The sequence below is a fragment of the Pteropus vampyrus genome, unplaced genomic scaffold, assembly GCF_000151845.1.
Source record: "Pteropus vampyrus isolate Shadow unplaced genomic scaffold, Pvam_2.0 Scaffold71, whole genome shotgun sequence".
In the NCBI taxonomy this organism is placed as follows: Eukaryota; Metazoa; Chordata; class Mammalia; order Chiroptera; family Pteropodidae; genus Pteropus; species Pteropus vampyrus.
In genome coordinates this window covers 3,329,732-3,342,021 of record NW_011888852.1, presented here as the reverse complement: position 1 = coordinate 3,342,021, position 12,290 = coordinate 3,329,732, and the positions used below count along the sequence as shown (strand labels likewise).

Here is a 12,290-nt window from a genome sequence, read left to right as displayed (position 1 = left end):
TGACCGCCACCAAGTTTCTCAAGAATTATTCAGAAAAACAATTCTTTGCATGGTTAAAAATTGTTTGGCAGCACCTTTTTTACTTAAAGGATACTGTGTCTCTGATTTTCTCTGTTTCAATATCTTAGAATTGGTGCTCTACATTTTCCATATTGAAGGCTGTTGCAGAGAAGTCTACGGCCAGACTCAATATTTTTCTCCTCATCTTCTGCTGAACAGAAGATCATTTACTCATACTTAAATCGAATAATATACTTTTGTGCTGATCATTCCAAGAAAAATTTCCCTGATAAACAGTATTACCTTTTAATAGGAACGACAAAAATCTTATATTAGGATTTCACTGAACTACCGCTATAAATATTTGTTTAGTCCAGTGTTCCAGTTTTCTTATCTGAAAACTCTATTTAAGTCACTGCTGAAACTTTTGTGCTTTCTACACCAGTCATTTTCTCTGTAATCCTGTATTTGCTTTGTTTCCATTTTTATCATCTATGTATCTTACTATGCAATCCACACATTAATCTTCCTTTGAGGTTCTACCGATTTCATCTTCAGTTATGTGAAAGATTTTTCCTTCAACTTTTTTCCCCAGTTTCATTAGCTCATGGTTCTTCATTTCCATGTTACGCTACCATTTCTTCCAGCTTCTTGAAATTGTTTAGTAGTTGTCCTTCCTCAGAAGCAATTCGTTTATTTCTTATCATTTTAACTTATGGTAAAATTTTTAAACACAATTATGTACTCCATAGCAATACCTTTCCAGTGAGTATTCTTATCTACTGGTTAGTTTTGCTTACTTTTTCCACACTTCAATATTTTAAATGTTTCTTGACAATTTTTAAGAGGTTGCAAAAGGCTAAAATCCTTTATTAATATCTCCTAGTCGATTTCTTTTCCTTAACCAAAGTTAAATGAGAAATCTTTCTCTCTCAGTACATGCATCTCACTCTCGGTATTGTATCAACTAGGACACTTACATTCCCTCACATATGTGTAACTTTTTCCTACAATCTTGGCTATTTTGAACTATTGCCTGTATCTATAAAATCTCTATTCTCCCTTACTTGACTACTATTCATTTGGCAACAACATGAAAATAACATCTACTCTTTTAGACTATTTAGGATGTCGGAGATGTTTTATCTGGATCTAGTGAAGTTTCATCAGTGTTATCAATAAACACTTGGTAAAATTAAACACAAAAAAGAATTGGCGACAGTAGTGAGGTTCTGAGAGGCACTCTACCTAGTAACAGAGTAATACTTAAATGGCAGCACTACTGTCTTCAGCTCATTTGTATAGAAAATGGATTTTATAAAAGAATAATAATGCACTGGACAACACAGTATGAAAAATACTCATTATATCAGCAGGTGATTTTGTAAAGTATCTCACTTCTGGACTTTGGAGGAAAAAGAGCTATTCTAGGATTTTTTTTTTTTAGGCGAGGCAACCTTTGGTTGAACTCACAGACTGCAAGGACCTTGTCAGCTTACAATCCCTTTTTTTTTTTTTTACACCTACAGCACCTGGTCTTCCTAGGTGGTCTCCCATCCCAGGCCTGACCCTCCTTAGCTTCTGAGATCAGACGGGATCGAGCTTTTTCAGGATAGCATAGCCATAGACTGTTCTAGGATTTTTTAAACACAAAAGTAATCAAAAAGCCCCAATGTTAGAAAAGAATACAAAAAATTAATAAAATACTGACTTAGCATGGAAGCAAAAGAAGAGCTCCAACAGAGACCTCATATACATGGCATTCCCCGTGTCAAGAAAGTTTTCATTGAAGTCATGTCCATATATGCTTTACTTTATTTGATGAAATATTTTATTACATCTTTAAAATGAACAGTATTTTATTTTTGGCAAGCAAATATGAATAAACTATATTACTGAAATTGTGATTTTATTCTATAATCTACTACTAATAAGCATTCTTTTATAAAACATTTTTATGACTTTTACTACAAGAAGCTATTATTTTCCACTATAAGATTGCTGTAGTCAAATTTCATGTTACATTAGATACAAAACTAGTAAAATGAGAATGTCGGTAGGTATTTCTACAATTCATTATAAAAACCATCAACTTACTTGTGACCTAAATGCTTCAGAAAGTATCCCAGAACCTTCAGAGCTTGAACCCAAATACTTTCACTTTTAGAAGCCAATAATTTGTAGATTACCCTAAAAAATATGAAAACAAATGATCTTTTAAGCTCCTACAAACATTAAAAATATAGGCTCTGTATACTTGGCAAACAAATTGTATATACATTAAAGATAAAATATGTCTCAGGATTTTAAATTCTTTGGATAAATGAAAAATTAGCACATTTTATTTTTTTTAACTTGATCTTCAAACACATACTAAAAAGGGCAATGTGACTGATTGTTCATAAGTATTTACTCCCAGCACACTCAACGAAAATTTTCTATTTTAAGATACATGCTTAGGAAGCCATATTTCCTCTTCTCTTAGAATTGCCCCTGACATTTGTTCTTGTTGACCTTTGGACTATGGATCTGCCCAATTATTTCTCTTTTCTCAGAATTCAGAATGAGGTCTGATAAACAACATTTAGTCTTTGTTGCCCTCTTGAATTAGGAAATGATTTTAAAAAGAAACTATAAGACAGCCTTTCTATGTTCCCAGATGTGAGTCAATATACAGAAAGAAGACTAAGCAGCCATAGAGAAAGTAGTGGAAAACACAAACTTATTTCCTTATAGTTTTCCAATTCCTGCTTCCTACACTAATGAGATTTCTGTAAGAAACGCATATTTTCTTTAACTAGTTTTCTGTTACCTGGAGCAAAAAAGGTTACATGTTACTAGAGACTTTTTGTTTTCTCATCACTCTACTGAAGAACAGGCAATAAGATAACCTCTAGAGTGATTATTCCCTTGGAAGATGATTTTTTCAAAAGCCTCAAGTTCTCAAATGAATACCTATTTAAACTGAAATCTATTTTCAGGATTTTTAAAAACCAAGTTCAGTCATTAAAAAAGACAAATGTGAGAGCAAGAAAGTTATATATGTCAAATAAATATTCAGGAAATCATTAAAAAAAAACATTCAACAGCAAAAATAATCTTGAGAACCAAAGTAAAAGCTCACAGCCTAAAAATGTGACTATACTCAAATATAAAATTAGAAATTCCCACAGAACTCCCATTTTCTAGGAATATCTGAGTTAGAGAAAAAAAGGTGTAAGATCAACAGTAATTATGATTAACATCTGAAACATGAAAACATCTAGAGCATCACACATCTACACTACATAGGATTTTTTTCACAATTAGATAAGTATTTCTTAAAAAAACAAGATAAAGACACAGGATTGTAATACAGTTTAAATAGGAAATTTACTGACAGATCAGTTAGTTAATGTTTACTTGTAATATAATAAAAATTAATCCTAATTCATATGCTTGAGTTGATATTGTTAATATTGATATATAATTTCCAAGCTACTTATAACCTGTGGAGGTTCACTGAATTATACATGTAATAATCTAGATTTCTTTTTAATTCCAATAACTCGGATTCCAGAAAAATAAAAAGGGAGAATCCCTAAGGGGCTAGGTTATGAGTTTGAGTTCATAATACTAATGAAGCAACTGTTTCACTTGTCTCCATAAGTACCTGTCAATCAACCAAGTCTGCAGAATCTTCTGGCTTTGTCCTCTTGTTCTTGAACACCTTTTGCCTATAGTAAGCATTGCCATCGCACTGCCACTGACCTGGCTCATCACCCAGAACACTGGCAAATGAAATAATCTCCCTACTGATCTCACTGCAGAGGTGTTGTTCCTCTCCAAGTCATTTTCCACACAGCTGACTGCATAGCTAACAAAACAAAAATCTGAGCAAATCAGTCCCTCGCTGAGATTTCTTTAATTTTCATCACCAATAGGATAAGATCTTCTGAAGTATCGAAATGTACAGCTTGGAAATATCATAGAGCTATTTTCTAACAACAGGATCAGGACAACAATGGAAAGAGGGTCACTGAAATGCATTGATTTGAGATCTTTTCTCGTTTCTAATATAAGCATGTAATGTTTTAACCGTCCACTGGAACACTGCTTTAGGTGCACTGCATAAATTGTGATATATTGTTTTATTTCATTCATCTCCAAATACTGTCTAAATCCTTCGGATTTCTCCTCTGACCCATGTTTTATCCAAAAGACATGTTTTTTAGTTTACACACACACACACACACACACACACACACACACACACAGAAACAGAATAAGATCTAAACTAATCATTCTATCTCTATATCTCCAAGCTTGGCCACTATCTAGCTCTTGAGTTTAAACTCATTATTTTCTTACGCTCTTTTTTATTGAAATATACCATGCTCTCTGTTGTCTCCCTGTAAGAAAGAAAGAAAGAAAGAAAGAAAGAAAGAAAGAAAGAAAGAGAGAGAGAGACAGAGCGAGAGGAAGGGAGGAAAAGAAGGAGGGAAGGAGGGAGGGAAGGAGGGAGGGAGGGACGAAGAAAATTTGCTTTTCCCACTACTTGAAATGTCTTTACTAGAGCAGTTAACAATTTAATCACTTTTCTTGAGACCTGAGACCATTTCTATACACTTTGTCTGTACTGAGCATTAGAGGATTCATAGAGGCTTTCTCCATCATTCAATTCTTATGTGTAAAGTTTTGCTGTATTTATTCAAAAGTTCATAGAATTGGGGTTATTCTAGGAAGCACAACTGTACTCAATTAAAATCTATTAGAAATATTAATATTATCATCATACCTTATTCCATTTCTTTGATCAAATGCCGGTATCATTGAGGCTGGGTGTTCTGACATTAAAGCCACTAATAACTGTAACACATCATGAATATTTTCATCCTGCATAATAAAGATCACCAATATTTCCTTAGTTAAAATTTTATTCTGATGTTTTGAATACAATCATTAAAATAGAAGACCCAGATCACATCCTACCTCATGCATCGTAAGCAGGTAATTTAATATACTCTGAAGTTCGTCTTCCTTGACCCCTCGATCCTAAGTTTTAAAAAAATCATTAATTTAAATCTAAAAACTTTAAAGACAGGCATCAAAACAATATTTTAGAACTCAAAAATTTAATTAAATTTTTAATTAAAATATCTAGATACTTCATAACTCATAGACATTATTTCACGTTAAATAGTAAATAGAAATTTGTATTTATTCTTTGAAGTTGCTAATATTTGACCTTCACTATAAAGATAGTATATCTTGATCTAACTGTATTAATATTACTATTTTCTAACCATGTATCATTTTCTCAAAATAATGCAAATCACTGCTAAAATTTTACAGTATTGTTATGTATTTAACCTTTATTTTCCATTTTCTTAATCTTTTAAAAATCATTCTGTGATAAAATACATAACATAAGTCTTCTCGAACAGGAACACAGATCAATTTTTGGAATGAAATCTTTATGCTAGTTTCTTATGCATATGTTCCTTTTACATTTCTGCTATATCCCTTGGTATGGAGGATCTCAAAGAGTATTTACCAAAAAGTGAAATTCGACAAAAGTTACAGAATTTTGAAAGCAATTCATGAATTAACATAGTTTGTGCTAATTTTACAATAACGATTGTAAACTATGCCAAAAAATTGTTTTATCTAACATAGTGCAAGTCTGCAATTATGTAAAATTATTTTACCTTTAGTATGAGCTGTTTCAGAAAAAGTAGCATAAATGCCCGTAGCGATATAATTTCTTTTTGTGATGGCCGGGGACCATCTAGAATAAAAGAGAAAATAAAAACAAAAAGAAAACAAGAAAAAAAAAAGAAACTCACGATATTAAATGCAATAATGCTTAATGCAATAATGTTAGGATACTATGGAATTCTTTAATAGTTATATTTATTATAATTATACAATTTATTAGCATTAATGCTATATAGTTTTAATTATATTAGAGAATCTCAACATTATTTTTCAGATTTTTGGCAATTTCAAATTATTCACTAAGTGTTAGATTTGGGAGAAAATTACTTTTAATAAGTTTTAACATATTATTATCCATTGATAAATGTATACTCATGAAGTACTTACGTGGATACTTTTTCTTACTTTTATTAACTTAATAGGTTTTCTTTTCTAAGTTTTCTCATTGTTTGTCTTATCCTCAAACCTGCCTTCATTTAAAGACTGTCCTCATTTTCACCCCACACATTATATAACAAAACACAGAAAAAGTGACACTGTATTATAATTTGTTTTGCAGCTTTTTTCTTCCATGCCACTTATATATACCAAATACATATTACAGTGGACAGTAAATGCTTATGAGTCAATAAATGCTTATGAGTCAATAAATGAAAATGAAGAACAATTAAAGTATACATATCAGTTCTATAATATGCAAATTACAAATTACGAATATTTAATTACCAATAAAATGAGAACATGCAATGATAAACATATATAATATATAATAACTGAATTATATCTTTAGGATATGTAGTTAGAACCATGAAATCCTTAAACATCAATACAACCAGGGTTTCTACAGCTTCTTTATGTTTTAAAACTACAATCCCTTTATGTATAATTTCTAACATCTCTTACTCACCAAATATTTACATGCAGATTATTATGTCTCAAAGCAAATTATCCCTCAAACAGCCTATTCCATTCGCTCTTGAGGAGGAACCCTACTGCCTACGTCCCTGACCGTCCTCTGCATTTCCCACCCTGTCCCTGTCAACAGCACAAAGCATCCTTTCCTTCCTCACCAACACTTGGTATTACTTTTTCTTTAAAAAGTCTCTTTCATTGTGAAACGCAGCACACAGAGAAGGTATAAATGTACAGCTTCATGAATTCCTATAAAATGAACATCCATGTAACTACTTAGGTAGAGAATGAACACTGACGGTGGCCTTACAGCCAAACTCACAAGCCAACGGTGCGCAGGTGAGGGAACTGCGCGACATGGAGGCGAGAGGTCTGACTTACACTATCTGTGGGCTTCTGTTTCCGTTGTGTAAATACACCCACCATGACTGATATCAAGTCAGCCACCAATGGTTTGGCGACCAGCTCATGAAATCCCTGAATATTTAATCACTGGCTGTGGCACCAGCGAAACAGAGCCCTCAGCCTCCCTCAGCCCTCAGCTCTGAGCCACATTCTCCTTCCTGAGCACATTCCCCACTCAGATCCAGAGGGGACAGTCATTATCTTAGTAATAACTATCTCACTTTTATTTACAATACTGCCACCACTTAATGAAATTGGACAAGTTTTATATTACCTTTCCACATCATTTTTTTGTTGTTAGGATGATCATAATAATGGTGCTTATGTCATAGAATATTTTGTGAGGATTAAATGGATCAACATATGTAAAGAAATTAGAATAGTGCCTGGTCCTTTTTAATTGTAAGCACTCAGTAATATTATATATAATTACTATTGTCATATATCACACAAGGTAAAGAGCAGGTTGCAGAAAAATATAAAGCTATGTGTGAATTTTGTGTAGGTGTATGATATAAATTTGTATTTTACAAAATAAAATACAAATAAATTTATCTTACAAATATAAAACTGAATGACAAAACAAATCACAAATGATACGGTTCATGAATAATACAGACGCTAACAATAGTTTAGGAATACACATGTAAACAGAAAATAAGTAAAGCACAGTAAAAATAATAAGAGTTCAAATAAAGAAAAGGCATAATGAACATAAAATTGAGGATGCCATTATCTCCATGGCTAGAAATGGAAGGAAGATACGCCTTCATGGTAATGTTTTATATCATAAGCTTAGTGATACTTTTATGAGGTTCATTTTATAATTACATATGTAATATCATTTTGTGTTTATGATATATTCAGAATAAATATTGGAAACATCTATAATTTGAAGCATCTATGTGCATGCATGTGTAAGTCTGTGTTTGTATGAGCAGGAAAAAGAGGCAGAAGGATATATAATAAGACTTTTAACACTGGCTCCTTTATAACTTTTTATTTATAAACCTCTGTATTATTTCACTGGCTAACAAGTTCATGTATTACTATGACATTTGTAATATAAATAAATATTTCATAGTGAACAATGTATAATAATAATTTGAGATAAAAGTTCTAAATCAAAGTCATAGCAAAAATATCCTACTTCTCAAAGTAAATGCCTGCATGTAAATAATAGTTCTAAGTAAAGCTAGTGTGGTACAAAGTATCTTTAGTGTCCTTAAAAGAAAGCATTTTAATTCAAAATGGTATTAAAAAATATCATTTAGAAAATTGTAAATTTCAAGTCAGAACTTCACATTCCACTAAATAACAAGATTAATTTCATATGGATTAGAAAGATGTGTTTAAAAGAATAAAGTAATAAAAGCATAGATTAAAAAGAATAAATCAAACCATAAAAAAATTGTTCTTAAACTTTCTAGTCACTTTTCTTTAAAATATATTTGTTTTCTTCCCTCCCCTCTCTTTGAGGTGGCCAGAGCCAGCAGGGCCTGATGGCCCAGGACCTAAGGACTCAGGAGGTAGCGGAGGCCAAGGACACACCAGCGGCTGGTACTGACAAGGAGGAAAGCCCTGCAGAGTTAGGGCAAGGAGAAGACAGAGGCCAGACATGTCCTGTGGCGAAGAACCAACCGAGATTAAGGGAGGAACAAGGATCACCCAGAGTTTGAGTGAGAAGACAGTCAAAGTCATCTGCAATGTCAAAGCTAAGAAGGTAACAGTGCAGGTATCAGAACACTGGTTTCAAAAACAGAATAAGCAAATATATAAACATATTAACAGTAATGGGAGTCAGAGTTCTCTTTTTGAAGGAAGAAAGCGGTAAATACAGTAAGTCGGAGGCTAGACTGAACCATGTGGTTTTGAAATGGAGTTGAAGGTACTGGTATGAACTCATGGCTTTTAATACAGGTAGATGTACGCATATATGTACATCTGTCTCTATATAACATATATAAACTTATATTTCCCAGGTCCTTTCACCAACAATACACAGAAGTGATGATATCTAGAGAGTAATAAGCACACTTAACACCCAGATCTTAGTTTCTAAAAACCATATCCACCAAAACAATCCAGGGCTTCCTAAAGAAATGGCTGATTCCAGGGCTGGGATGGGAAAAGTATAAGATGAGCCAAGAATATTCTGTGCCAGAAGGAAAAGAAGTATTAAAATTTATGGATATCTGTCATAAAAACCTAAGTACTCACATGAAGGAGATCTCACTGACCAAGTCTGAGACAACGTAAATATAAACATAAGTAATACATAAATATAACTCAGAGGACAGCCTTGGGCTGCTACCATCAAGCCAGCCTGTTTTAGTTTGCTGAATCAAACCATGCCCATTCATTTACACACTGTCTAAGGTTGTTTTCTGCAACACAATGACAGAGTTGACTACTTACAACAGAGACTTTAAGGCTACCTAAGCCTCACAAACTTATTGTCTGGCCTGTCCCAGAAAAAGCCTACCAGCTACTGATGTAACAACAGAATAAAATAGAAACTCATGAAATTTACAGTGATATAGAAACTGAACAAATAAATGGAGGAAAAAAACAAGTTCTTCCTATAGCAGAATTCAAAGTAAATATCTTAGAAAATATCACCATTTGGCAGCATTCAAAGTAAATATCTTAGAAAATATCACCACTTGGCAGCATTCACAGTAAAGATTGATTCTGACAAGAGTCTTCAGTGAACTAAAACCGTAGGTGAATATTTGCATATCTCAATGTATTTCTCCACCAAACACATATTATTACAAAAGAGAATGTAGTAATTTTACAATGGAGAACCCTGGTAGATACCACCTTAATCAAATGATCAAAGTTAACATCACTAGTAATAAGACAACTCAAATCATGTGCCTTTTGACATAACACAATGGGAAAGAACTGGTATGACTTCCCTGTGATCCCTTTCAAAAATGAAAAACCTAAATCTTCATGAGCAAACATCAAACAGATCCAAATTAAGGTGCATTCTAAAAAGTAATTTACCTGTATCCTTCAAAAATGTCAAAGTTATGGAAGGCAAGGAAAAATTAAAAGAACTACTCTACACTGAAGAATATTAAAATGACAAGGCAACTAAAAGCAATAAAAAATCTTCAACTGGGATTCAGGGAGAAAAATATATTTTTTTTTTCCTAGAAAGGATATTATTGGGATAATTGGTAAAATTTCAATAGGATCTTTGGATGAGACGATAGTACTACATTATGGTTAATTACCTTATTTTATGGTTACCCTGGTTGTCTAAGAGAGTGCCCCTATATTTTAGGAAATAAACAGCAGACTATTAAGAGATAATAGAGCATCACATCTACAACTTATTCTCAAATGATTCACAAAAAATATACATGTGTATATGTGTGTGTTTATATTTATATAACAGTAGAGAATGATAAAGTAAGTGTGGTAAAATGTAAAATATTGGGAAACATGGTAGGGTATAGAGAAATTCCTATACAATTCTTGCAAATTTTCTGTAAGTCAGAAATTAATATGTGTGAATATATGATTTGCCTAAACTACCAGGGGTAATGTTTAAGAACAAGGGCCCTGAGTCAGATAAACATGATACATACCAACTTTCATTTCCTAATCTGCAAAAAGGAAGTGATGTTAACAAAATAGTCATGTACAGATATAACCTTATCTGTAAACATGTCTATGTATAAATAATTACATTACATATAAATGATTAAACAAAATTAATGTATAGAATGCTTAGTTAGCATAGAGTCCAACTCATGGTAAGCACTCAGTAAATTTTAGGCATTACTGGGTTTAAAAGCAATAGAAAAAGCAGTAAATGAAAGAATAATAGACCTGAGTGAAAATAATCCAAGTTTTTAAGTCTCATCAATAAAAGACATAAAAGAAGGCTAATAAATAAATAGTAAAGTAATAAAATGCCTTTTTCTATTAAAATGATTTTTATAAAATGATAATTTGCAATGCTATTGTGAATATGCTGAGAAAAACGCTCTAACATGCTATTGGTGAAATTGTAAACTGGTACAATACTTCTGAAAAAAAAACTGTCAGTATTTATCATAAGACTCTCAGTAATTCTAAACATATCAAAGATGGAGGCAAATAAGTATATAAAATGGAACTGATCACTGCATTACTAATACATTTGATTATTACACAATCAAAATTTTAGAAATATAAATGGTATGTCCTCTTAGATTACTACATAAAGCCAAGAAAAACACACAAAAACATCAAGAAAATCTCAATTCTGTAAGAATTTAAATATTTCAAATATTTAGGCAATGAGAAAGAGTGGAAGAGCAGTTATTTTAACAGTTATTCTTAAGGTTTGGGTTATGAATAATTTTTTCTTCTATATTATTATATTTTCCATGATGAGTATGTATTTTTATGTATTAGAAAAGTTGGCAATATATTTTAAACAACACAACGCAGTGAAAAATTAGTTTCCACTATCCTTGGAAGAAAGGGTGAAGTTGGGAAAAAAATACAAAGAGAGACATTGAAACAACTGTATCAGAACTCACTGGCCATGACCAATATCATTCATCTGTTTTCAATTTTATGAATATATCTTCCTGAATCACAATAAGCATATAGGCTACAAGACAGAATATTATTTATTTTCACCTGCCTTTACTCTAAAACTAATTTAATACTGCAAAACTATAAGCTTCTACTTTACCACAAAAATTTTCAATATACCTGTTTACTACATAAGCGATATTTTCATAACTATGCACGTCTGTTCACAGTAACAGTACTCAGCATGGAGAACAATTACAGTACAGTGTAACGTACCGGTGGAGTCACACTTACCTAATCCTTTAGGTGTAATGCCACTACTATCAGCAGGATTAATGACCCAGTAGTAATATTTTAACGTGTGCATCAGCTGTAATACTGTTCCTACTCTGCGTATGGTGGTGTAAATGGTAGCAGTTCCAATAAACTCGGCAGACAAATAAGTGTATAGAGAAAGCTGAACCTAATACAGAATATTAACAGAGTATTAAAGTAAATTTAAAATATCTCAAGTGTTTGTTTATTTTAATTTAAATGCAAATTAGTAAAGGCCAAGAAAGAACCCTTTATTACAAGGTTTAAAGTAACTATTTATTATTATTTATATTTTAAAAAGAAAACAATCTGCAACCAACACATTCCAATAACATTTATTTTAATAAAGATAATCTAACAGCTATTAACAATGAAATAATTTTAAATGATTCAATAATTCCATTCAAAGTATA

General features: G+C 32.1%; 1 protein-coding gene across 1 annotated transcript in view; it reads right to left on the bottom strand.

Moving 5' to 3' along the window:
• NBEA (neurobeachin) overlaps window positions 1-12,290 on the bottom strand; it is a 600,762-nt gene that overhangs the window by 511,386 nt on the left and 77,086 nt on the right. Inside the window, exons 13-16 of the mRNA XM_023531608.1 lie at window positions 5,691-5,770; window positions 4,972-5,034; window positions 4,778-4,875; window positions 2,098-2,190 (exon numbers count right to left, since the gene is read on the bottom strand). Coding sequence (XP_023387376.1) covers window positions 2,098-2,190; window positions 4,778-4,875; window positions 4,972-5,034; window positions 5,691-5,770 — 334 coding nt within the window. The remainder of the gene's footprint in view (window positions 1-2,097; window positions 2,191-4,777; window positions 4,876-4,971; window positions 5,035-5,690; window positions 5,771-12,290) is intronic.